We start from the raw sequence: 27,912 nt of genomic DNA on the forward strand, positions 1-27,912 counted from the left end.
ACTTATTACTAATTCTAAGATATTCTTTTTGTTTGGAATTACTAGTTGAATCCATAAAAGCTGATTTTTTTCCATGCAGGAATATTTTTCAATTACTACCATATTACTTTTAAATAATATTTATACCATTCAAATCAGATACAATAATGAACACAGTATAGGAAAACTTCTAGTAAAATTATTTTATTTAGTTATAATATGAATCTCCAACAGCTTGAAAGAAAAATTTCCATGGTTTTCAACTAAAGTGTATGCCACTTTCTTTTAGAATGTCCTGTTTTTCATTAAAATAATTTCTAAACCACTCTATATGTTCAACCTTCTGTTTAACACTCAGATATGGGTTTTTGGAAAGGCCACAGGTCACCAGCTCCATGAAGTGGCGAATTGGTCCTTGTTTTGGAAAACCCTCCAGATATTTATCCAGAAATATATGTTCATGAAATTCTGAACCATCATCATCAAAACCTAGGAAATGAGACAAAATACATTACAATTTTGAATGTAAAACCTACACCAATACAGTATATTAAAACATACATATGGAATTTAGAAAGATGATAATGATAACTCTATATGCGAGACAGCAAAAGAGACACAGATATTGGGAGGGGGGTTCAGGAGGGGGAACTTATGTAAACCCGGGGCAAATTCATATCAATGTATGGCAAAACCAACCAATATAATATTGTAAAATAAAAAATAAATAAATAAATAAAAATTACCCTTTTTAAAAAAAAAAAAAAGAGACACAGATATAAAGAAGAGACTTATGGACTCTGCGAGAGAAGGTAAGGGAGGGATGATCTGAGAGAATAGCATTGAAACATGTATATTACCATATGTGAAATAGATGACCAGTCCAAGTTCGATGCATGAAACAGGGCCCTCAAAGCCAGTGCACTGGGACGACTCAGAGGGGTGGGATGGGGAGGGAGTGAGGTTCAGGACAGGGGGACACATGTGCACCCATGGCTGATTCATGTCAATGTATGGCAAAAACCACCACAATACTGTAAAGTAATTAGCCTCCAATAAAAATAAATAATTAATCCAAAAATACCTACTACACTATAAAACTAACATTAATGAGGTAGTATTACAGTTAAAGGCATGAACTTTAGAGTCAGACAGAGGTTTGCTCACCAATTTAACAACCATGTGACTGGGCAAATTAACTTCTCTAAACATCAGTTTCCTCGGGCACAAAATGAGCATTAGAACAACACCTCCTTCATGGGGTTTTTGTAAAGATTAAATAGACAGAAAGCTTGTAAAACTCTTTTACACTGCTTGCTGCTGCTGCTAAGTCGCTTCAGTTGTGTCCAACTCTGTGCGATCCCACAGATGAAACATTTTACAAATATTCAAAATGGAGCAGTAATTATTACTAATGGATATTTTAATATCTAAAGAAACCACTAAGAAAACTATACAAACTACACTAAAAAATACATAAAATGGAATCTTAAGATATATTCAGGCAACTCACAGGAAGCCAAGAAAAGACAGAGGAGTGAGAAACAGAAAAATGAATAGAAACAAATAACAAAATGAGACTTAAATCCTAACAGATCAATAATTACTTAAATGTAAATGGCCTATACCAATCAAAAGAAAAACATGATCCAACTATATGCTGTATACAAGAAACTCACTTCAAACACCTATAACATAGGTGTTGAAAGTATGGAGGAGGACGTATCTTGCTAACATTAATTTTTAGAAAGGAATGCATGAGTGGCTACATGAACATCAGATGAAGTAGACTCCAGAGCAAATACTAGAAAGAGGAATATTACATAATAAAGGGATTAACCCACTAAGAAGATAGCAATGTGAATTATGCATTCACCAAACAAAAGTTTCTAAATACATGAAAGAAAAACTGATAGAAATATAGAAATAGAAAAATCCACAATTATAGTTTTACTATCCCACTGTCAGCAACTGATAGAACAGCCAAGTAGAAAATTAGCAAAGACAGAGAAGAACCAAATATTAACCCAGGATTACATTGACATCTACAGAACACTCCAAACTACTGCAGAACACAAACTCTTTTCAAGCAACCATGGAACGCTCATCTAGTTTAACCGTACACTGGGTCGCAAAACAAACATCAACACATTTAAAATAACTGAAATAATACACATTATGTTCTCTGATAATAAAGGAATCAACACAGAAATCAGTAACAGGAAAACAGCAGGAAAATCTTCAAACAGTTGGAAATTAATATAAATAATTCGTGGTAAAAAACACAATTGAATGAAAAGGTGGCCATGTGCTAGCCAAGGAGAGAGACCTCTGGAGAAACTAACATGCCAACACCTGGGTCTTGGACTTCCAGCCTGCAGACTATGTGAAAGTCTATTCTGTTGTTTAAGGTACCCGGTCTACGATATTTTGTTACAGAAGCCCTAGCAGACTAACACAGATCCACACGAATATGCCAACTTTCTACAAAGATGCATAGATGATTCAACGGAGAAAGGACAGTCTTTTCGATGAATGGTGCCAGGAGAACTGGGTATCACTGACCAGAAAGAAAAAGAATCAAAACTTCACACTTCGAATTAACAAAGAACGGATAATGGTCTTAACTATATATATAATATGGCGTAGCCACTCTGAAAACAACTTGAAAGGTTCTTTAAAAAGTAATACGTAACTACCATACAACCCAGCAATTGCACCCCTAGGTATTTATCCCAGGAAAACGGAAATTTGTATTCATACAGAAACCTGTACATGAATATTTATAGCACCTTTATTGTTAACAGCCAAAAACTGGAAACAACCCAGATGTCTCTTATCAGGTGAATGGTTAAACAATAAGGTACATTTGAACCACAGAATATTACTCAGCAATAAAAACAATAGCAAAAAAAAACCCCTACTGTCACATGTAACAACTTGGATAAATCTCCAGAAAATTAATTATCCTAAGTGTGTGGAGGGGGGCGGGGCGCTTGGAAAAAAGGTTACACACTATGTGATTCCATTTGTATGTCTTTATTGAAAAATTAGAGAAATGGAAAATGGATTTGGTGATTGCCAGGGATCAGAGACTAAGAAGAGGAGGCAGTGGAAGGTGAGTAAAATGTGGCTATAAAAGGGTATAAGAGAGATCCTGGAGGTGACAGAACTTTCTGCATCCTGACTGTGGTAATGGTCACATGAACCTACATATATGGTAAAACTACAGAGAACACACAAACACACTCGGCAATAGAGTACATGTGAAACTGGTGACATCTGAACATGGCTGAAGCACTATCGATGCTGGCTGACTGGCTGTGATGCTGTCCTGTGCTTACACGTGAGGTAACTACTAGTGGAAAATGGGGACAGAGTATATGGAATATTTATCATTTCTTACAACTGCACATGAACCCATAATTATCTCAAAAACAGTTTAAAAATGCTTTCTCATCAGTTAGAATTATCTTCCACTTATTGAAAGAGATTTTTAAAATTTTATTTGAACATTTAAAGATCTAGTCATCACTTTTAAAAAACTAAAACACACAAGGAACAAATCAAGGCATTAGATTGCTAAATGGCCACACACTACTATGCTTGTATACATAACCCTTTGCAACGTGCCTTTGTCCTTCTTTCCATAAAGAGGTAGATACAGCCTGTTGCTCCAACTCTTAAATTCGAGGTTGGACAGGTGACCTGCTTTGGTCAATGGGACATTATCAAACGCAATGCAAAGGCCTGAAAAGCCTTTACTATTGTTTTAGGAACTCTTCTACAGCTAGATGAACAAGCCCAGCCTAGCCCATGAATGATGAGTGACATATAACCCCCTTATCGCCTCCCCTGACAACAGTCAACACCAGCTAGACATGTGAGAAAAACCAATCTAGAATGATCCAACCCCAGGCACCTACCCAAACCAACCAGAAAACCCATAAGCTCATGAGCAGTTATGACTTAGCTGTTGTTTTACTAAGTGTTGTTTTACTAAGTTTGGAGTGGTTTGTTATGTAGCAAAAACAGAATTGGCTAAGGTATTCCTAAGACTTCTTCAGGCTCCCCTGGTGGCTCAGACAGTAAAGAATCCGCCTGCAGTGCAGGAGACACGGGTTCAACCCCTGGGTCAGGAAGATCCCCTGGAGAAGGGAATGGCAACCCACTCCAGTATTCTTGCCTGGAGAATTCCATGGACAGAGGACGCCAGTGGGCTACAGTCTTAACGGGTTGCAAAGAGTTGGACGTGACTGAGTGACTCCACATTCAGAATCCAGCTCTTCTGAATTGGCTTTTCAGCTCTGAGCTGTCAGTGGCCATGCTTTGCAACATTCCATTCAGAACATCTGTGATGCAGCATTTCCTAAGGGCTGCGCTATGGCCTCTTCTGATGCCCCCAGTGCAAATTGAGATGCATGCCCACAACAGGCAATGGCAGCCACCTCGTCACTGCGGCCCGACTAACACAGTAAGGTGCGTCAGTTTCAGAGACATTTCACACTTTGAAAAACAAAAGCATGTTGTACTCAATGAAATAGGAAAAGAGACATGCAGGAATATTTTAAATGGAAGTTGTTCTCTATCCCACAACCCTCCAAAGCTCCTATTCACATTTTTCAAGGCCGATTACTTCCAAGACTAATCACTTCTAAGGTGTATATCCTTCTAGCCCTTTCCCTAAATTCATGTGTATTTTTTCAGACAAATTATTGTTTTTAAAAAACCTTTCCTTGAATCCCGTTGAGAATTCTCTACGGTTATCAACAGTTTACTTCACCAGGCAAGCATGTTGTTCCATCTTTACTTTTTTGTTGTTGTTTTTAAGGCATACGCACCTGGGGATAGGAATGGGGAAAATGCAGTATAGAGGCAAAAATGAAAAAAGTCTCCCTCTGCTAAAGACCTTTTCCGTATCATCAAATACTGCTTATAGTTCGACATGACAATATTCTTTTAAAGAAAAAATATCAATATGGCTAATGTAATATGAAAAACAAGGCAGGTCTCAATGTTCAATAACACTTGGAACACAGCATGTTAGGGCTAAAAAATAAGGTCTGTAGCATTGGAAACATAATAAATCAAGGTAATAATTGTTCTAAAAAATCTGAGGGTGACTCCTGGATTGAATGTTTATTATGGTTGTTAGTTATTAGAATCCTTAGACATACTTAAGATATAAGACTTAAGACAGAAAACTGTGCAAGAGAAACTATTTTTAAAAATAGTTAATACAAGATCAAGTTACAAGTTAATCTTGCTAATACAAGATCAATAATTAATTTATTAAATCATTAAAAGAACAACTATCTCTGACATAAAGTCATAATGAGTTAGACAAGTACAGAAATTATGACTATGCTATATTAGGGGGAAAAGCATCTAAGGGCATAGGTGATCTTATCTTATTACTCTTTCTCTAGATGATAAATCTATCATCTTTTTAACTGAGAAGGTATAATGAACAGACCCTTCCTGAATGAGTCAATGAGTGAAGAAAGCCAAGTAGTACTGGGAAGTATAAAACAAAGGGAAAAAAAAGAGAATGTGATAAAGAAGGGATACTATATTAAGTTCCAGATAGGTTAAACAGGAAAAAGCTAAGAGATCTACGTCCAGACATTTCAAAACCTCTGTTGGTTAAAGACACTCTGAACAGTTAAAAGATAAGCAACAAGGACTTCTAGTTAAAATGTAGTAGATTGAACACATGATTTTTAAAATCTCTGCTCCCTTTTAACACCTACTAAATGGCAATAAAAGGAATAAAAATTATAAAAGTTCAAACATAACAGAACAGAAAATGAAACAGCAACAGGAGTTATCACCAAAATGTTAGAAGGAAAGTGGACAGATAAGTAGTAACTGACTCAGCTGAGTTGAAAATGCTAAAACCAAATTAAGAAGCAGACAGACATCAAAGGTTTTGGAAATTAGTGGCACCATCTACCACTGAAATTAGGAATGGGGATGAGGGACAAAAACAGAAGACTAATTAAAACTGGTTTAGGGGATAATTAGATCTCCCATGATCCACCTTCTACATGTACCTCTAGATAACTACACAATCCATCTCCCAAAGAAGATGGGCAGTTTTATTTTTTGGAGAAACTAAAACAAAAAGAGGAATGAATCATTTAATTGATAAGTAGGGGAATTAAGTGAAAGTCTGTATGCTGATTAGTGAATCATTCCTCCCCACTCCCACCAATGGTGGAGTCATCCTCACCAGCTGGGGGATTGACTGGCTATCTTATTAGAAGAGAATGTGTCCGTATTTATTGCAATTTAAAATACGCTGATTGATTGACCCTTGAATTAACGTACCCAGACACGGACAGAAGGATATGTACAAGAGGATTTACTAAAGCTCTATTCATCAATAGGAAAATGGTAAAAATAAATTTCAGTCACTCATACAATGGCATAGTACAGAATACATAAATAGTTCCCATTTTACAGAAATATTAAAACAAAGTTGATCTCTATGTACTGACAAGGAAATGCTTAAGACATAGTGTTAAGTAAAAATAAATAAAAAGCTACAGGACACTGTATGTATTGTATGGCCCTATTTAGACCAGAACAACAAATAAATGTGAAGTTATCTTTTAAGGTGGATGTGGGATCTGAGGGGTAAAGTTTATTCTTTATTCTTCTGTATTACGTTTTTGTGAGTAAACTTTCATACATTCATTTCTATAGCTTAAAATACTTTTTAATAAGCAAAAGAAAACATAGTAAGGAAAAAATAAGAGTAGAAAATTAAAGACAAGAAGGAAACCCCAGTGGTGTACAATCAACTAAAGCAACATAGGTTAAATCTTTGTCTAATTATGCTTTAAATATTAGTGAATGCAATTTAACACATTATTGACTGGAGACGTATTAACACCACAGGCATTAGTTTCTGCAAAAATCCCCCGGTCAATAATTTGTTAATATTACTGACTATGGCTAAAAATACAGTACAGCAAATAAAAGGTAAAATCCAGCTAATAGCAACGACCAATTTGACAAAGAGTGTACTACAGCACTGAGGCAAATTCACTTTCACTTTGACTTGTTTTCAATTCTATTTTGTCAAAACTATTATTTCTTTTCCTGGCAGTACTCTGAGGCTCTTGTTCATTGGCCACCATCTGAAACAACCAGCAGATTGTTTCAGACAACACACACCTAATCATCTTTATATTTGCCCCAATTTTCTCCACACTATACCCTCCCACATAACAACCACTGAGTTTTATGGTAATTCTGAGCTTTTCTAACTCTTCTTGCTAGCTCATGTTATAGCGCTCATTCCAGACACCCTGGCAAAGGATGGTATGTTATAAGTGAACAAATTTAAACCAACCTAAAAATAAAAGCATGACTGAGCTTTTTTGCCCACTGAAGCCTCCAAACTGAGAATTACTCTTGGAGGGCATTTCAAAGATACCTGTAATTTGGTGGTATATACATGGCTGATGAATATTCAAGAGCAAGACTCTTGTTAACTGGGTAGTGATAAAAATGGGATTAAATTTAGATAAAGCCAAAGCTAAAATAAAAGTGATCTTATTGCAAAATCTAACTGGGAATAATTCCACCTAACTGTTCTTATACGGAGAAGGCAATGGCAGCCCACTCCAGTACTCTTGCCTGGAAAATGCCATGGACGGAGGAGCCTGGTGGGCTGCAGTCCATGGGGTCGCTAAGAGTCAGACATGACTGAGCGACTTCACTTTCACTTTTCAGTTTCATGCATTGGAGAAGGAAATGGCAACCCACTCCAGTGTTCTTGCCTGGAGAATCCCAGGGACGGGGGACCCTGGTGGGCTGCTGTCTATGGGGTCGCACAGAGTTGGACACGATTGAAGAGACTGAGCAGCAGCAGCAACCATTCTTATAAATCTAAGCACATCAGAAAGGACAAGCGAGGTTTTAACTGGCCAAAAACACAATACTCAAATTGGAAAGACAATTTTTACATTTTAAGTGGCAAAACAAACAACAGAATTTTTTTTTTTTTAATGTAACAGAAAGACACAACACTGGGAAGTAAATTGTAAACACAGGACATGCCTTTAAGTTGTTTTTAGCATGTGTTCCCAACCTGACATGGTAAGCCCCTGTTTTTACTGTGGGGGCAGGGGGAATCTTTTTCCAAAAAGTATCAAAGTGAATCTTCATGAAACTAATTATTAGGAGAGAGAGCATGATATTTCATTACTCTTAAAACTGAAGTATAAGAAACATAAAAGAACGTTACTAAAGGGCTAAGACTCCAGGTTCTAAGGCCAGTCCCCTTATTAAAGTATTGAGAAGATCCTAAGTGTGTTCTGAGGGGAGTGATCAAAGTGAGAAAGTTTCCACAGTTCCCTTCCTGTTTTTCATTCAGATAACAATTGCCTTCAGGAGCTGGAAATAAGACACCTCCCCTTCTGACCTCAAAGCATCAATAATGTGTACAGTGTATATGGACACATGTCACATTTATTTCCCCAACCTGACCAGAAAACATGTTTGGTTTTTTTTTTCCTTTTTCAAAAATCACACTTTCTCAAAAACTAGGTCAAATCTAAGATAAATTCCTTTGGCATGTGAACACCCAAGATTTTGATAAACTGAAATGTTTCACTGCTGATGACAATGTACCACCAATTCATGCTTTCCTACTATCCTATTTGGTGGTGCCTAGAAAATATACAACATCCTCATGAATATTTTAAGATTTAAAAATGTTATAGAAAAGAGTTATAACAGCAAATCCCCTCACAATACCATCATTGTAGAAACAGGGACGATGATGGTGACTTGTATAATCTCACTTGTTTTTCAGAAGAATCCCATAAATTAAGTCTTATTATTATTTCTATCTTTTTATAAGATGGAGGATGTGAGGTTGGGAGAGATTAAGCCTCACTAGGGCTTCCCTGGTGGCTCAGAGGTTAATGCGTCTGCCTCCAATGCGGGAGACCCGGGTTCGATCCCTGGGTCGGGAAGATGCCCTGGAGAAGGAAACGGTAACCCACTCCAGTATTCTGGCCTGGAGAATCCCATGGATGGAGAAGCCTGGTTAGGCTACAGTCCACGGGGTCGCAAAGAGTCGGACACGACTGAGCGACAGAACGGAACGGAACGGAGGGCACTTGAACGCTCACCACCAAAGTTCACTGTTTCTCTTAAGTCAAGTCGCATATTCTACCTCAAAAAAGGGTTTTAAAACATTTTTGTCACCAAGAGGACCTGGAACATCCAAGCTTCAACAAATATGGAATGAAGCCTTCCCTTAACATCACAGATTGTATTTCTTAGTTTTTTTTTGCTACTTTAAAATTCTATGATCACATACAAGAGGGGAAAGGAACTAACATTTATTCCTAAGTATTATATGCCAAGAACTGTGCTGAGCAACTCACTAACTTATCTAATTCTTACATTCTTCCAATGAGGTTTCTTTAATTTACAGATGAGGAAACTAAATCTCAGGAGGTTAAATTATTACTTCAGAGGCAAATGGCTAATAACTGACAGAGTTGGAATCTGCATTGAGGTTTACACAAACAAGTCCGTAGATTTGGGTTTTGTTTTTTTACCATACCCTGATACCTTCCAGAATGTACATTATGTAACAGATGAAACACAGATTTCTATATTATTGAATATATCATACAAATATTTAAAATATTAAGAATTTGATAAAGGATCTGTAAGTCCCTAAAGTCTTCCTATATAAAATACTGCTGCTGCTGCTAAGTCGCTTCAGTCGTGTCCGACTCTGTGCGACCACATAGACAGCAGCCCACCAGGCTCCTCAGTCCATGGCATTCTCCAGGCAAGAACGCTGGAGTGAGTTGCCATTTCCTTCTCCAATGCAGGAAAATGAAAAGTAAAAGTGAAGTCGCTCAGTCATGTCCGACTCTTCGAGACCCCATGAACTATAGCCTACCAGGCTCCTCCATGCATGGGATTTTCCAGGCAAGAGTACTGGAGTGGGTTGCCATTGCCTTCTCCAATATAAAATACTACTATATGTAAATATAAGACTATTTAAACTTCTATCCCACTTATCCAAACAAATGAAAGGTTATCAAAAATTAAAATATTACAGTACAGAATATTACAAAGATTAAAATATGGACTACATTTTCCTAAGACTTCCTGAGGTGTTTGCAACTTCTAGCTAATCTTACCATAAAAGTAAATGAATCTCTTCTGACTGAAAATACATCTATAAAAATTCAATGACATGTTTAGCTGATGATATCATGGGTGCCATAAAAAATAAATAGCATAGTTAATACTATTTTCCTTTTGACTGAGGAAGAGGTAACACCTCCAGAAAGATCTCCAGGAAAGTAGATAATATTTTATTACCAGCTCAAAGTATCTAGGTATGAAGCCAGAGTTCCAAAGAAGTTCAAAGACTCCAAACATATCTGCTTTGAGAGGTTTTGAATACAAGAAACATGTGCCTCATTAATGCAATGGTTCAAATAAAAGATACTAGGGTAAGACTTAAAGAGTTGTAATGTTCCCCCAAACTGAAGGATGATATTATCCAGTATTTAATGTATTAGAAGATTTACCAGGTTACCTCCTGCTTAACAAGCACAAAACCGTCATTTGCGGTTTTCAACACGTGGATGTCATAGAAATTCACGATGTCATTTCTGCAATATAACTTCACTCTCTTACCGAACAATCAGAATTAAGTGAAATCTTAGTATTCTTATTAAAAACACCATCATATTTCTTTTAGGAAAACACAAAGATATCTATACTAAGTTCTGAAATTCAGGTAAATATCCAGAACCTACAACTGAACATCTACCAGATTAATCTCAGAGTTTCATAAACTCTGATGTTAAGACTTACCTGCTTCATTGTTAATTGGGAACTCCCACAATTTCCCCTCTTTTGTCCACTGGATCATCTCTTCAAAACCATTCTGAAAGGGCTGTTCAGTAACTGCTGCTAACTGCTTGGCAAATTCTACATCCCAAAGAGAAGGTGCTGCCTCTGTAGAATAAAGACATAAGAAGTATGCACAGTTCTATGTAATTATCTTTCTTTTAAAAATGTTATCATCATCTCTGAACTGGCAATATATTTTCAGATCTTGAAACTCATAATTAAACAGTATATAATGAAAGGTCACTCTCTGACAGCTAAAATGGAAACAAAAACTATACACAAAGACTACAACCACAATACCTGCAAGCCTCAACTTTTGTTTTTACTACAATGCTAGGTAATTAACCTCTATTCTCACAGTCCCTTCTACTGGAAAGGGGAAAAGAAATGTCCATTTTGTTCAAGGATCCTTTTGATGAATGTGAAAACTTTTATACAACATATGATTTCGATCTTTAAAGTCTAGACTGTTTATTTTTAGTCTGTCAAGATAAGTTACTAATGTAAACTAAATTACAATAACAATGACAATGATAACACCGTTAATGTATACTGGGCATTTACTCTGTGCTAAATGCTTTTTATACATTTGTCCATTTAATCCTCGCAACCAACTCTATGAGTAAGGTAATAAAATGTTAGCCTATTATGATCACCATATCACGTTTCAATCATTTATTTGCTTTAGAAATTCAAGACATCTTTGAAGAATGAGTCATATTCCCACTAATTGTTGCTGGTGGAAATGTAAAATGGTACAACCGCTTTGTAAAAGAGTTTGGCAGTTTCTTAAGAAGTTAAGAATACACCTATCACACCATCATTTTACTTCTACTTACTTAAAAGGATCCACACATAGATCTGTACATGGAGGTTCATGTATGACTATGCCTGACCCCACACTGACCGCTACATATGAAGTATGTTGGTCTTGTACATCTGATAAGGAGAAGACTTAGGCTAATTAGCCACAGAGTAATCATAACAGAAAATTTAATTATCATGGTTACAACTTTTGAATTTATTCAGTGGACACTGATCAACTTATGTTTTTCCATAATCATCATTAAGAGTCGCAACTATTTACTGAACATCCACTGTGTTCCAGGCACTGTTGTTTAGTCACCAAGTAGTGTCCGACTCTTTTGTGACCCTCTGGACTGTAGCGCACTAGGCTCCTCTGTCCATGGGATTTCCCAGGCAGGAATACTAGAGTGGGTTGTCATTTCCTTCTCCAGGGGATTTTCCTGATCCAGGGATTGAACCTGTGTCTCCTGAGTCTCCTGCATTGGCAGGTGGATTCTTTACCACTGAGCTACCTGGGAAGTCCATCCAGACACTACTTCACATTTTAATTATATTATCTCATTTAATCCTGGAGCTGTATATTTACCCACATTTCATAAGTGGGAAAAGGGAGACTCCGAGAGGTTAGTAAGGCAGAATCTGAATTTGAATAATCAAGATCTACGCAACACCAAAACTCTTTCCATGAGTTTTGCCTCTCAGCTCTAGGTTACTCCAGGATAAGCACTTGGGTCTAAGACACCATCCTTTGCAGCAGTGGTAAGAACTTCAGTTCAGTTCAGTTCAGTCGCTCAGTTGTGTCCGACTCTTTGCGACCCCATAAATCACAGCACACCAAGCCTCCCTGTCCATCACCAACTCCCAGAGTTCACTCAAACTCATGTCCATCGAGTCGGTGATGCCATCCAGCCATCTCATTCTCTGTCGTCCCCTTCTCCTCCCGCCCCCAATCCCTCCCAGCATCAGAGTCTTTTCCAGTGAGTCAACTCATCACATGAGGTGGCCAAAGTATTCGAGTTTCAGCTTTAGCATCAGGAGGGAGCAAAATCTGGGAACCATGGGATCGAAGAACTCATTCAGTCAGTTAATAAATAATTAATGAATGCCAACAACATGTCAAGCATTATTTTTATCAACATATGGTAGGGAAACAGCAGTGAAAAAACACTAAATGTAAGTTTGCACACTGTTGCGATGCTTGAATTTAATTGGGAACAAAAGACTTTCTTCAGATTCATGCAAGCAGAGCTGATTAAAATGCCTTCAATAGAGTACATTATATAAATCTGTGCATTACTTTCCTTAATAGAGCATAATCACTTAATATTATTTTAGAAAATACATATACCTTCAGTACCTCTGGGCCAGCTCATTTTAAGTTTTAGGAATAAGACGCCTGACTTAAAAAAGCAAGCTGGCTCCTTCAAGAATCCATGTGCCTCTTCTGGTTGTTCATTCATTAGGCAGACAACAGTAGTTACCCTGTCAACAAATTCCCTTTTGGAGACAAGTTTAAGAGTTGCCACTTTGTTATTCTCCAGAGGTCCGGTGGTTAAGATTCACCTTGGTAGACCGGTTCAATCCCTAGTCGGGGAACTAAGATCCTGCTAGTGCACAGTGCAACCAGAAAAGAGCCGCCACCTCAACAGGGGAGAGGTGATCCATTCTCCACATCTGTGCTTTGGCACTTCCTTTTCATCAATCATCTACAACAGAATGCAGTTGTCACAATACAAGAAGGGGGTTGGTCACCTCGTTTCATTTTCAGTTTAAATGAACAAACAGTGACTGAATTAATGCCTTTTCTCCACGGTATTTATAGTTCAATTTGTTAAAAAAAAAAAGATTTAAGATAACAGATTCCCATTATTTGTAAGCCACCTGGCTAGGGGCTATTCAGTATACAAAAATCAATGAGACCTAGCCACCAATGTCAAGAGATTTATTGAATAGTGGGAAAATCAGATGTTTCTATAACTGATAAAGCCACTGCAAGATAGCCTAGGAAATTAAATATCAGAACTAAAACTGTTTCTACCAAGGGTCAAAAAGCTAACTTACAACCTTTAGAAATCAAAGTCACTTATAAGCATAGACCATTTATATGGAGTTTCTTCACTTACTTTAAGCTATCAGTAAAACAAATTTAATGTCAAGCAAGAGGACACTGTTAGTTCTTTTTTAACTAGGATTAAAATGGTGACTAAGGAATTTGACTTCTCGCCCAAAGAGGGAAGAGAACAAAAACTAACCGACTAAGTGTGTTAAGAAAAAACACTACAAGTCCACTAAATACATTTCCTGAATGCTCTCCTTCCCATCTCCTAAATAATCTCAAAACCATTTCTACAAGTTAGCATCTATAAATGACATCTCCTCTTCTAGACATTAAGATGTCTTCAGTTCAGTTCAGTTCAGTTGCTCAGTCGTGTCCGACTCTTTGCAACCCCATGAATCACAGCACGCCAGGCCTCCCTGTCCATCACCAACTCCCGGAGTTCACTCAAACTCATGTCCATCGAGTCGGTAATGCCATCCAGCCATCTCATTCTCTGTCGTCCCCTTATCCTCCTGCCCCCAATCCCTCCCATCATCAGGGTCTTTTCCAATGAGTCAACTCTTCACATGAGGTAGCCAAAGTATTGGAGTTTCAGCTTCAGCATCAGTCCTTCCAATGAACACTCAGGACTGGTCTCCTTTAGGATGAACTGGTTGGATCTCCCTGCAGTCCAAGGGACTCTCAAGAGTCTTCTCCAACACCACAATTCAAAAGCATCAATTCTTCAGTACTCAGCTTTCTTTATAGTCCAACTCTCACATCCATACATGACCATGGGAAAAACCATAGCCTTGACTACATGGACCTTGGTTGGCAAAGTAATATCTATGCTTTTTAATATGCCATCTAGGTTGGTCATAATTTTCCTTCCAAGGAGTAAGCGTCTTTTAATTTCATGGCTGCAGTCACCATCTGCAGTGATTTTGGAGCCCAGAAAAATAAAGCCTGACACCGTTTCCACTGTTTCCCCATCTATTTGCCATGAAGTGATGGGACCAGATGCCATGATCTTTGTTTTCTGAATGTTGAGCTTCAAGCCAACCTTTTCACTCTCCTCTTTCACTTTCATCAAGAGGCTTTTGAGTTCCTCTTCACTTTCTGCCATAAGGGTAGTGTCATCTGCATATCTGAGGTTATTGATATTTCTCCCGGCAATCTTGATTCCAGCTTGTGTTTCTTCCAGCCCAGCGTTCCTCATGATGTACTCTGCATATAAGTTAAATAAGCCGCGTGACAATATACAGCCTTGATGTACTCCTTTCCCTATTTGGAACCAGTCTGTTGTTCCATGTCCAGTTCTAACTGCTGCTTCCTGACCTGCACACAGGTTTCTCAAGAGGGAGGTCAGGTGGTCTGGTATTCCCATCTCTTTCAGAATGCGGAGGTGTGTTGCAAATAGTGTAACAGTTGATCATTAACATTTTAACCCAGGTTAGCAGCCACTCTATAGATCTGGATCCTACTTACCTCCTGTGTCCCACGGGGCTGCAACATTTCAAAGGGGAAACCTGACCAACTCAAGCATGTTAACAACTACGTGAATAAGCAAGATCCAGGTAGACAGGGCTTCCCTGATGGCTCAGTGAGTACAGAATCCACTGCAATGCAGGACATGGGGGTATGATCCCTGGGTCAGGACAATCCCCTGGAAGAAGAAATGGCAACCTACTCCAGTATGCTTGCCTGAAAAATCCCATCATCAGAAGAGCCTGGCAGGGCTACAGTCCATGGGGTCGCAGAGTCAGACAAGAACATGAGTACGAATGGTCAATGACAGGATAGAATATCAAAATACCTGATTATGATGCAATCAAAATAGGACATTTTTCAAAGATAGAACATTTCCACGCCTGAGATATAGTGTTACTTTTTTTTTGCTAGTGTGTGAAAACTCTAGGGTTTGGAATGGATGGCTAGGCTCTTTCAGCAACTCCTCTCCCTCCAGTATCAATGACCAGGGCAAAGGCACCCATGATCACTTTTGTTTCAGGAGAACAGTCTTATTTTCTTAACAAACCTGTTTCAGGTGCCTCTTCAGTAACTGCCTTAAGCTCAAAAATATTAAGTCTCTTCCCCTTGTATATATTTTTCCTAAAACTGAAAAAGAAAAAAATTATTTTAATGAATATTTTTATACATGGTCAACAAAAATAGTTTATGAGAGGAATCTTTTATATGAAAGTCAATATAAAAATTAAAAGTTAAAAAAAAAATTAAAATTAATTCCACTGACCCACACCAGACATTTGAATTAAACCGCGTGTCTTTAGGACTAACAATTAAAAATAGGAACAAATTCACCTGAATTTTTGCATCATAATACAGCAAAGCAGTTACAGCAATTTAACTTCCAAAATACCTAATTGAAAAGATCAGCTTAATTTGCTACAATTTTTATTTGATCCATTTCATATTAAGGTTTTAGAAAATCTGATGTTGTGGAAAGATACCAAAATATGCTCTTAGAAATTGTTAAAGTCAATATTTGTCTTCGTTTAAGGGTAGAAAACACTGCATGCTTCTTAATTACGAATTATAATTATAAAAGACTGCATAAAAAAATCAAAACATCCCCACTCGCAAAGTGATCATTCTGTAATTTTAAAATTATGAGTAACTTTCTTTACAAAACTATTTAGTTAACTCAAAATTAATGTCACAGAGTTAACAGGTAACTTTTCTTTGTATATTTTAATCAACTGCTTTATGCATCAATTCACATTTTTATTTGAAAAAATTTACTGGCAGATTAAACACTAGGTTATAAACTGGAAGGTTAGTTTTTAAAATAACTGAATTGTTCTCTGGATCAAATTACTTTTTTCTACTAAATTAACTGAAAAAAATTAAAATATCATGTTAAAATTAGATAAGTGAAAAGTGTTAGTCGCTCAGTTGTCTCCCACTATTTGGGACCTCATGGACTGTATGTAGCCCGCCAGGCTCCTCTGTCCATGGGATTCTCCAGGCAAGAATACTGGGGTGGATAGCCATTCCCTTCTCCAGGAGATCTTCCTGACCCAGGGATTGAGCCTGAGTCTACTGCCTTGCAGGCAGATTCTTTACCATTTGAGCTATGCCCTAGGGCTTCATATTCAGCATTTCACAGGTAGGCAAACAGACAGACAGGACTATGAAAGATGTCCAGTCCCAGAATTAGTCAGATGCACAGTGCAGGCCAGAGTGGCTCCAAAGCCAGCACTTGTGATTCACACTTCTCCATCTCTAATAGAAGGAATCAGTTAAGGCCTGGGTTGTCTCAGGTTGCTCCAAGTCAGAGCAGGTGAACAATCTGGTATCTCATCATTGCTTCCCCTTATTCTAGAGTCCTGAAAGCAGCTTTTTAATGCAGGCACATAAACCCCTTTCCTACTTTTTTAGCTTCTGCCTTGTCACCTTCTAATTTCTGATGACAGTTCAAATCATTAAAAATCAACCTATGATACAGCATTCTGATGTAGTTGTATGGAATCATTTCAAAGGAGACTGACTCGAAGACTGATTTAAAGATGACTACAGTTAAATATTTTGGGAGAAGCTCTTTGTTTGTGAAGTTTTCTAGGGTGTTTTGTGGAATTTTTTTTTTTACTCAAGTACAATTGATTTACAATGTTGTGTTAGTTTCTGCTGTACAGCAAAGTGAGTCTGTTATATAAACAAATAGAGCCACTCTTTTTAAGATTTTATTCCCATATAGGTCATTACTGGGGGAATCTTAAGTTAAATTCCAAGTGATACATTCTACTTCATTCTATGTCATAGAGACAGAAATTACTTTAATTCAAATAATCTTCCAAAGTCACTATAACCTCTGAACTTCTTTTATTAACTGCTGACCATCTTTTCCAATCCTCTTGTATAAATTAATAATTTAATTCCCAGAAGGAGCTAACTCAGGTTCCTGAGATGATACGTAGAACAAAATCCATGGAATAAGCAACAGACAGAAACATGCCAACTGTCAGCACATCCTGCTATACACTTCAGTTAGTGTTTGTCAGACCATGCTAAGTATGCAGCTTTCTCTCCCCAACTTTCACTTCACAGGCTTGAGGGAGAAAAGCACAAACTTTACGTAAACACAGACAGCTTTCTACTATAAAATAACTATGTAAGACATGGCTTAGCATCTTTAAGAACTGCTGCTGCTGCTGCTGCTAAGTCGCTTCGGTCGTGTCCGACTCTGTGAGACCCCATAGACGGCAGCCGACCAGGCTCCGCCGTCCCTGGATTCTCCAAGCAAGAACACTGGAGTGGGTTGCCATTTCCTTCTCCAATGTGTGAAAGTGAAAAGTGAAAGTGAAGTCGCTCAGTCATGTCCGACTAGTAGCGACCCCATGGACTGCAGCCCACCAGGCTCCTCTGTCCATGCGATTTTCTAGGCAAGAGTACTGGAGTGGCTTGCCATTGTCTTCTCCGGCTTTAAGAACTACAAATTACCAAATTGAGATTGCCAAAAATAAGCTACCACTTAAAGGTATTATAATGGATCTTCTTCCTTTTTTTGATGGTGGGTCATTTCTCAAGGTATGAAGAAAGATGATTATAGAGAAAAGTAAAGGCTACATGAATATACTACATCAGAATGAAAAATAATGCTTCTCATAAAACATTCATTTGTTCAGAATTTGGTCAGCTCCACGTACTCTAAATCAGGAGACCGTTTATCAGGGTAAATGTGAGGCAGGGCCCATTGTGATTTACAAGATAGAAAATGGAAGGCTGCTAAACCCAGTACACCTTTTCCATTCTAGGAGATGGTAAGCAGAGACTATGGAGACAGATATAAATGTATCCGTGATGCTCAGATACCCAACAGCAAGAATATTCACGGCAACAGGGTAAATCAACAGTTCAACAAATCAAATCAAATCGACTGCAGAGCCTGAGTACCTTTTTCTCAGATCAGCTGTCTTCTCTTGGTCAACAAAATCATCAGCCCCTTCGTCAAACTGTATCTGGTGCACTGGTCGTGTGCTAGCTCTTGCTGTGGAGGATCTGGCAACTTTCATATCTGATATGATGTTACTGAAACTGAAAAAAGAGAAAGGTCAAGTGTGTTAGAAATTTTAGCTATGGAAGGGTAATGAACTTTCTGAAACATGAGATTCATATAATTCTTATTTCACTTCTATGTACTAATAATGAACAAAAAGTTATGTCTAAATAAAAGACTGTATGTTGTGTATCAGTACCACAAATCACTAAGATCGCTGCTGCTCTTTTAAAAGTGCTATTCAGAAATGTTCATTCAAAACATGATTAAAGGTGTCACTCATCAGAAACTCACTTCCAGAGAAGTGGAAATACAATCAGTATCTGTATCCCTATCACCTAGATTAAAAAGCTGCATTAAAGTTGAAATGTAGCCATTTTTACTTGCTGCCTTACGTTTGTTCAAATACAAATAAAATGAGCAATCATATTGTGCATAAAAGCAGCATATTACTTAACTAAAACAAAAATCTTCTCAGAGAAATCCTTATTCTGTTACTTATTATTTTTAATAACATTACTGAATGTACCACTTCTTTTTCAGGGACAAGAATTAGGTAACTTCTCAAAAGAAGTTTTAACCATTCCACTGTTCTTCTAAAACTGTGATCTTCCTTATCAACATGTGAGTTATAACAGAAATCAAACTGCTAATATTTACGAGGCATTCTTTACATACGAATGGATATATTACGTATACTGTTCAGCATGCACTGAGCGAAGCCAGCCTATTGGAGGCATCAGCGCCACTGGCACGGCTATCTGACTCACTCACCTAATTCTGGGTTTCTCTGCATCCTTCTGAGCCTTCCAGTCTTCCTCGTGCTGCCGGAGCTGTCTGAGCAGTTCCGACTTGGTGGTCTGCTTGTCAAAAGGGAGAGAGTCAGCAACTGCAGACGCAGCCGCCACCAACTCCGGGCTCAGGGACTTGCTGCAGAAAAAGAACACGGAAAACACATGAGAGGCAGAGGCATGACTTCAGTGGAAAGTCAAATTTGATTTCCTGGGTAAAAACTTGGCATTCAAAAAGTACCATTCAATTTCTAACAAAATCAAGGAATCTTAATATTGTAAATCAGCTACACTTCAATAAACTTAAAAAAAAAGAATTCTTAAATATGAGGTATCAGTTTTATAGTAAGTGTTACAATGCTGAAAGTTCAAGTTAATGGATCCTTAATGAAGCACAATACTAACTCAGAACAAGATATGAAGGTGGAGGGATGAGGGGTCAGCCTCAAAAAGGATAAATTTGTGGATTTTTAAATTAGATGCCATTTTATTTCAAAAAACAATACAGACTGCAAGCAAATATAAAAGTCATGAAACCTGTTTATATAAGTTTTAATCAAAATCTCCCCAAACTGGAAACAACCCAAAGCACTATCACCAGAATAGATAAACTGTGACGTATATCCATGCAACGAATAGTACTCAGCTCACGTCACATGTATGAAAATGAATGGAAGAAGCTGGATTAAAGAAAAGTGTATCTTCCATGATTCTACTCATATCAAGAGGCCAAATTAAGGTGAAAAGAAAAAATCAGAACAGTGGCTGCCTCAGGACAGATTACTGTTGGGGAAGGTGAAGCTGGGGAATGCTTTGCATCTTGGTAAGTGTGGGGGTTCCACATGCACATCAACTTGTAAATATCCTGCCACTAAGATCTGTATACTTTAATGTATGTAATTTTACCAGGGGCGGGGGGGGGGGTCATAAATCATCAAATGGGAGATGGAAAGTGAGTGAAAGTATAGATGACACAAGAATGGCAAGATGTGATAATTATCAAAACTTCATCACAGGATTTTACTTTATATTTTACATGCTCCATAAGCTAAAAAAAAAAAAGGCTATTCTTCAGTAAATTAGGGTAAGAGAAAAATATGCCAGCTACAAAAAAGAAGTTATTTACATTTTTTAACTCACTAGAAAATAATTGCCATCTCAATGAGTGGTATCCAAATTACTGTTTTACTTTACTTGGCTTTCTATCTCAGGAAATGATGTGTAACGTGAAAGCTGAGGTTCCCAAATCCCTGAAGCTTGGCCTCAAAGAGACTACTAGAGCCTGGAAACCCTCAAGGAAGCTGTGAGCGAGAGTTGTACGTAAATCAATGTTACCAGAAACTGAAAGGGGACCTTAAAGAATAGGTAGCTGAAATCAGAGCAGGCAGCTGGTTGGTTAAGAGGATATTAGTTAAAGTATGAGCTAGAAATTTTGGTTACCACTCTACCCACCAGGGGTCTTATTAGGCTTCATGATACATTTGGATTCAAAGCTGTGGGCATGACTATAAAAACCTAAGATCTTAGAAAGATTTAAGATGGTGCCTTAGAGGGCCTTTCAGACAACAGGAATTCTAAGAAACTTAAAGATGTGGTTCCAGGGCCTCTCACAGGGAGCTCAATATAGACCCGGACCTTGGTTCCCAAACTGTGCCCTAAGGCACCCCGGAGTACCAAAGGGAAATATTAGCCATGTCTGTCAGCAACTGTGAACTACTACCCACTCCAGTATTCTGACCTGGAGAATTCCAGGGACTGTATGGTCCATGGGGTAACAAAAAGTCGGACACAACTGAGACCTTTACTTTCACTTTTCATTTACTGACTCTCTGCAAAGCAATCACATCTGAACCATTTCATTAACAGTTAATTAAATTATAATAAAAAAGCAAAAGGGATCATAAACAGGTCTGGAAACTGGGGCAAAAACCTCATTCTTCATAAATATTTTAAAATGTGTGTCTGAATATTATCTAATCATATGTATACATATTTTAATTTGGTTTACATTATTTCTAAAAAGGAGGAGAAGATACTTATTACGGGTGTTTCCTGCTTGAATTAGCATACTCTCTACCTAGTTACGCCTTCCAGTGGTAGTTTTGATACGATACAGAAATCAAACAATTCCATTAAAATGTTAAGTCATGGTGACCTGAATGGGAAGGAAGTCCAAAAGGGAGGGGATATAGGTATATGTATGGCTGATTTATTTTCCTGTACAGCAGAAACTAACACAACATTGAAAAGCAACTGTAATAAAAATTAACTTAAAAATGTTATCACTCTAAGTATAGAAATCTGCATTATCTGTTTATTCTGCTAAGTGACAGATAGGGATCTTAAAGCCACATTTCCTACTATTGATGATGTCACTGGTACAATCATTATTTATATACTTTGATAAAACTAAAACAAAATATTGACATAGAAAGTACAACAAAATGCTAAATACCATGATTGTACTTAGATTCAGTAAAATATTATACTCTTTTGACAAGCACAAGAATTATAATACTTTTAAGAAACCACATAAGCTGAGAGCCCTGGAATTACTGGTCAAAGGAAGTCATATAAAACAGCTGTAATTAACATGCCAAAATTTTACCCTAGGTGGAATTTTTTAATGAAATTTCAAATAAAGAAGTCTTTCAGAGATACAAAGCTACCTTCAAATCAGGATGTAAACAATTTGTTGATAAACAGCTTAAAGCAATTAAATGCAGTTAACAACTGATAAATATGTAAAAGAATGTGGAATTCTCAATTAGATCATTATCCTTTTCCTCTCTCTAGACTATACAAATGGCCACTTAAATATAGAACAATAACAGTATTTCTCATGTAATTATTAGTCTGTGTTTACAAACTAATATTTAGTTTTCATTAATTCCATATCTCCAATGTGCTCTAATTAAAAAAATTTTTTTTTCTGAGAGAAAAAGTTTACTGGAGTCTTCAAAATTACTTTAAAAAAAAAATTCAAATTGCAATTCAATTTACCTCTTTTTGGGGGCATCTTCTGGAGATTTTTGAAGTCTGCCAATTGCAGCTTCCAAACTTTTAAGCTGTCCTCTGTTGGGTGGCTTTGTTGTTTGTACATTTACTGTGCTTAATTCAACTTTCATGCCCTTAATAATATTTACCAAGTCTTTTTTCTTATTCTCCTTTATACTCTGTTGGTTCTCCGTTTCCTTGGAAATTTCACAGGCTGGAACAGACTTATCATCTTTCTTGCTACAGATCATGCTGTTAGTGCTAAAATATCTTTGGATATTACTTTTTGTCCTGAAAAGATTAAAGGAAAAAAAAAATGGAACTGTAATGCAAAATAACAGAGCCAGGGCTCAAAACACTGCTTCAATGGATTTAAATTTTTTTCAGTTCAAAGTCTTCCTTTTTGCTTACTATTGTTGTTAGCAACCATAAGAACAGCACTTAACATTTCTTGAACACATACTGTGTGCCTAGTTTTGTGCAACATTTTATGTATATTTTCTCACACCCACATCAACTTCATAAGGTAGGTATTATCCCCATTTTGCAGATAAGGAAACTGGAAACCAGAGATCCAACTTACCCAAGGCCATGTGGCTCAGAGCTCACTAAGGCCTAAGACACACTGGTGAGCACAAATAAGTTACAGGTGTGCTGAGATGCTGACCACCTGAGCGCAGCAAAGGCTAATCGGGGCCAGCAGCTCCTGGAGTGCCCGTCTCTTGCCTCCTTCCATTTACCTCAAGGTCTGGTGTTAATACAAATATCATTGTCTGTGTGTTCCATAACAGTGTTTGCAAAACACTGACACGGTTAATAAATTTCAATGTATTATTCTTAAACCCAAAACTCACAGACTGCCAAGTTCTTGTTCTTAACAAGACATAGGAATATCTCACAATTAAACAATATGAAATAAAGAAACTTCTATCAATAACAAAGGTTACTTTCTTAAAAAAAAAAAAAAATTCCTGGCTGTGATTCTAATCTTTTCAACTTTCTCACTTGAGCTACCAATGTCATTTAACCAATCACTCTCTGTAAACTAAGCTAAAATGGGACAGAAAAAAAAGAATATTTAGTGACTAGAGTTGCCTTTCTGCTTTCTTCTTTATAGACTCATTTATGAAAAAGAACAACACAAACGATCCCATCTATTTCAAACTCATACAGAAAAAGATTTCCCAAATGTCTAAAGAACCCAAATGTCTAATTTTACAGTTTGTGGCATTAAGAAACTTTTGATATAGTTGACATTGAAGCACTTTAAAAACTAGTGAATGTGCTAGTCTCGGTAACAGGGTATAACCTATGAAAGTCATTGATTAAATATAGTAAACATCTACTCTGTGCTGGGCACTATTCCAGGCACTGATGATACATTACTAAATGAATCTCAAGGGCCCTACCTCATGAAGCTAACAGGCTGGAACACTTTCACAAACTTTCATAACTACCTAGAGGACCTACTGAAACACAGATTCTTTGGTTCTAACAACGATTCTGATTCAGCAAATCTGGGGAGGGACTTGCAGTCTGCATTTCTAACAGGTTCCCAAGTAATCCTGATGCTGCCTGTCAGAGGACCACATCTGAGTAGCCATGTTACTATGTCATTTAATCCTTACAATCTTACAGGACATGTTGTATTATTATATTCTTCCACATTATAGAAGAAACTGCTGCCCAAACAGGTTAAATTAGTGGTTCTTAACCTCTCCCACTCCAGTGTTCTTGCCTGGAGAATCCCAGGGACGGGGGAGCCTGGTGGGCTTCCGTCTATGGGGTCACACAGAGTCGGACACGACTGAAGTGACTTAGCAGCAGCAGCAGCAGCAACCTCTAGAGGTTATATGAATCAAAAAGGGAACTTAAATTTAAAACATGAATTCCTGACATTCTCAGCTGGTAAGTCTGGAATCAGGCCTAACGATCTGCATTTAATCAATGATCTCAAGAAACAGCATAAGACAATGGGTTAAACAGTATCTCAAGTTCTCATAGCTAGTAAGTGGTAGCTTACTGTGTGCCTGCTCAGTCACTTCAGTTCAGTTCAGTTGCTCAGTCGTGTCCGACTCTTTGCAACCCCATGAACCGCAGCACACCAGGCCTCCCTGTCCATCACCAACTCCCAGAGTCTATCCAAACCCATGTCCATCGAGTCGGTGATACCCTCCAACTATTCATCCTCTGTCGTCCCTCCTCCTCCTGCCCCCAATCCTTCCCAGCATTAGGGTCTTTTCCAGTGAGTCAACTCTTTGCATGAGTTGGCCAAAGAACTGGAGTTTCAGCTTCAGCATCAGTCCTTCCAATGAACTTCAGTCATGTTCAACTCTTTGCGATCCTATGGACTGAAGCCCACCAGGCTCCTTTGTCCATGGGATTCTCCAGGCAAGAATACTGGAGTGGGTTGCCATACCCTCCTCCAGGAGATCTTCCCAACCCAGGGATTGAACCCAAGTCTCTTACATCTTCTGCACTGCAGGTGAATTTCTTATCACTGAGCCACTGGGGAAGCCCTTTATGAAACCCTTATGAAATCCTTTAATGAAAGAGAAAATGGCTTTTTCCAAAAATGCTGAAAGAAACTCTTTGATCTGCTCATAAAATTGTCAGAGGCTAACACATCGAACAACTTAAAAATGAGAATGAAAACCAACTGCATAATCAGTATCCTTATAATCAGTATACAGGAGCCTCAATATAATACTCAACATGTGGTACCAATGAATTCAGGAAAAAGCTAATTACGATTTCACATGTGAAAGTCAAATTAACACTAAAGGTTTCATAACAGAAAGGTGACAATCAGGAGAATAAATCTCACATATAACCTGTGCTTCAATGTTTTCTTCCAACACTGCTCTAGCACTACTGAAAGTAATCTATATTATTCCAGGAATATCATGTATGCAAAGAGTCGGACACGACTGAGTGACTGAACTGACTGATAACACTAAACAAATAATAACTAGTATTTTAATAGTAACTGTATAACACTAAAATAATAAAACTCGAGCCCGACCTAACTTTCTTGTAGTCATGTACGGATGTGAGAGTTGGACTATAAAGAAAGCTGAGCACCGAAGAATTGATGCTTTTGAACTGTGGTGTTGGAGAAGACTCTTGAGAGTCCTTTGGACTGCAAGGAGATCAAACCACTCCATCCTAAAGGAAATCAGTCCTGAATATTCATTGGAAGGACTGACGATGAAGCTGAAACTCCAATGCTTTGGCCACCTGATGTGAAGAACTGACTCACTGGAAAAGACCCTGATGCTGGGAAAGACTGAAGGCAGGAGGAGACAGAGGATGAGATGGTTGGATGGCATCACCAACTCGATGGACATGAGTCTGAGTGAACTCTGGGAGTTGGTGATGGACAGGGAGGCCTGGCTTGCTGCAGTCCATGGGGTCGCAAAGAGTCGGACAGGACTGAGCAACCGAACTAAACTGACCTAACCTTCCACCTGGGCTTGTTTCCACTGCGATATTTCCATAAATTTGTATTTTTGTATTCTAAAAATTACAATGTATTTTCAAAGCTTTCTCAAAACTGCTCCTCATTCTTCTGTAAACATTAAGGATACTCTCATCCTCCAAGGCAACTGGCTGAAATCTTTGCTGTCTCTACCACCCTACCCTTATCTCATCATATATCACGTCCCAGCAATTTCATCAATCCAATTCTCTATCCAGCTACTTACTTCTTCCCATTCCCAGTGCTCCTAACCTGCTGCAGGTTGTACTTAACCAAATGAGTCCCACATCAATCTGCATGAAATATACATGCAGCAGAACTAAGATTTCACAATCATAGGAGTTATCAGAGAATAAACATCAAGCATCATGGCAAATAGATGGGGAAACAGTGGCTGACTTTATTTTTCTGGGCTCCAAAATCACTGCAGATGGTGATTGCAGCCATGAAATTAAAAGACACTTACTCCTTGAAAGGAAAGTTATGACTAACCTAGACAGCATATTAAAAAGCAGAGACATTACTTTGCCAACAAAGGTCTGTCTAGTCAAGGCTATAGTTTTTCCAGTGGTCATGTATGGATTTGAGAGTTGGACTATAAAGAAAGCTGAGCACCGAAGAATTGAAGCTTTTGAACTGTGTGTTGGAGAAGACTCTTGAGTCCCTTGGACTGCAAGGAGATCCAACCAGTCCTTCCTAAAGGAGATCAGTCCTGGGTGTTCATTGGAAGGGCTGATGCTAAAGCTGAAACTCCAATACTTTGGCCACCTCATGCGAAGAGTTGACTCACTGGAAAAAGACTCTGATGCTGGGAGGGATTGGGGGCAGGAGGAGAAGGGGACGACAGAGGATGAGATGGCTGGATGGCATCACCGACTCGATGGACATGAGTTTGAGTGAACTCCGGGAGTTGGTGATGGACAGGGAGGCCTGGCTTGCTGTGATTCATGGGGTCGCAGAGTCGGACACGACTGAGCGACTGAACTGAATTGATGCTGCAAATCTTTTTCTTGCCTGGCTAACTCAAACCTTCGGGCCCCCTTCAGATTTTACCAGGCTTCTTTCCAGAAAGGACACCCTGAAGCTCTCCTACACGGTCAGGCGTCTCTGCTCATCCAGCTATTACCTGTTCGACGAATTCTGCTGTGTTAGGCGCTACTCACATTATCTCAGCGGTTACTCCACTACACTTGAACTGTCTACTTGGTGGAACTCTAAGCTCTGCGATGGCAGGACTGTGTATTCCGGGCTTAACCCCAGTGCTGGCATAAAGATCCGCGCTTTCAATAATTAAGGTAGGTATAAGATCATCACAGTCTTGGGAGTTAAAAAAAAAAAAGTACATAAAACAAAACAATTTCGCTTTCAGGAACCTGGATAAAATGAGGGGAGAAGCGGAAAGAGAGATGAGGGGCGGTAGGTGGTAGAGCAGAGGGCAGCGGCCCAGGCCTGTGACGGAGCTGTTCCCCACGCACGCTATGACCTTGGGCAAGTCACCTTATCTTTCTGGGATTTTCCCTTGCTCAGAGTTAAAGCGGCGGCTTCTAAGCTCTCGCGGGTCACAACAGGGACCCCAGGGCTCCGGAGAAAGATTAAACTTGAATGTGCCGGAGCCGGGACAGGGGGTGCCTGAAGACCTGCGGGCCCACCAGCGCGGAAACGCGGTACCTGACAGTTCCGTGCGGAGAAGCGAGGGGCACAACGGTGGCCGCCGATGCCTCCGGGCCTGCGGAGCACAGAGGGAGCCGGGAAAAGGGGCGAAAAGGGAGCACCGCCGAGACCCTCTGGAACATCTCCAAGAAACGGACAATACTTGGAACACCGGCGGACGACGCGTTCTCTACCAAACACGCCCCCCCGGCTCCCGCTTCCGTTCCCCGGCCCGGCGCGCTCC

General features: G+C 38.6%; 1 protein-coding gene across 2 annotated transcripts; it reads right to left on the bottom strand.

Annotated features, from left to right (window-relative positions):
* Positions 1-167: 167 nt before the first annotated feature.
* MRPS31 (mitochondrial ribosomal protein S31) lies at positions 168-27,912 on the bottom strand. 2 transcript variants are annotated; one of them, XM_055426194.2, is made up of 7 exons: positions 27,687-27,911; positions 22,544-22,828; positions 19,524-19,679; positions 18,647-18,787; positions 15,771-15,850; positions 10,849-10,992; positions 168-468 (listed from the first exon to the last, which is right to left on the bottom strand). In XM_055426194.2, the coding sequence occupies exons 1-7, from the start codon at positions 27,809-27,811 to the stop codon at positions 239-241; spliced, it is 1,161 nt and encodes a 386-aa protein (XP_055282169.2). In that variant the 5' UTR covers positions 27,812-27,911; the 3' UTR covers positions 168-238. The 2 variants fall into 2 exon arrangements, with proteins under 2 accessions (XP_055282169.2, XP_055282170.2); XM_055426195.2 differs by lacking the exon at positions 22,544-22,828 and having other exon boundaries at positions 27,687-27,912.

The sequence above is a fragment of the Moschus berezovskii genome, chromosome 13, assembly GCF_049115385.1.
Source record: "Moschus berezovskii isolate FMDL1 chromosome 13, NW_MosBer_1.0, whole genome shotgun sequence".
NCBI lineage: Eukaryota > Metazoa > Chordata > Mammalia > Artiodactyla > Moschidae > Moschus > Moschus berezovskii.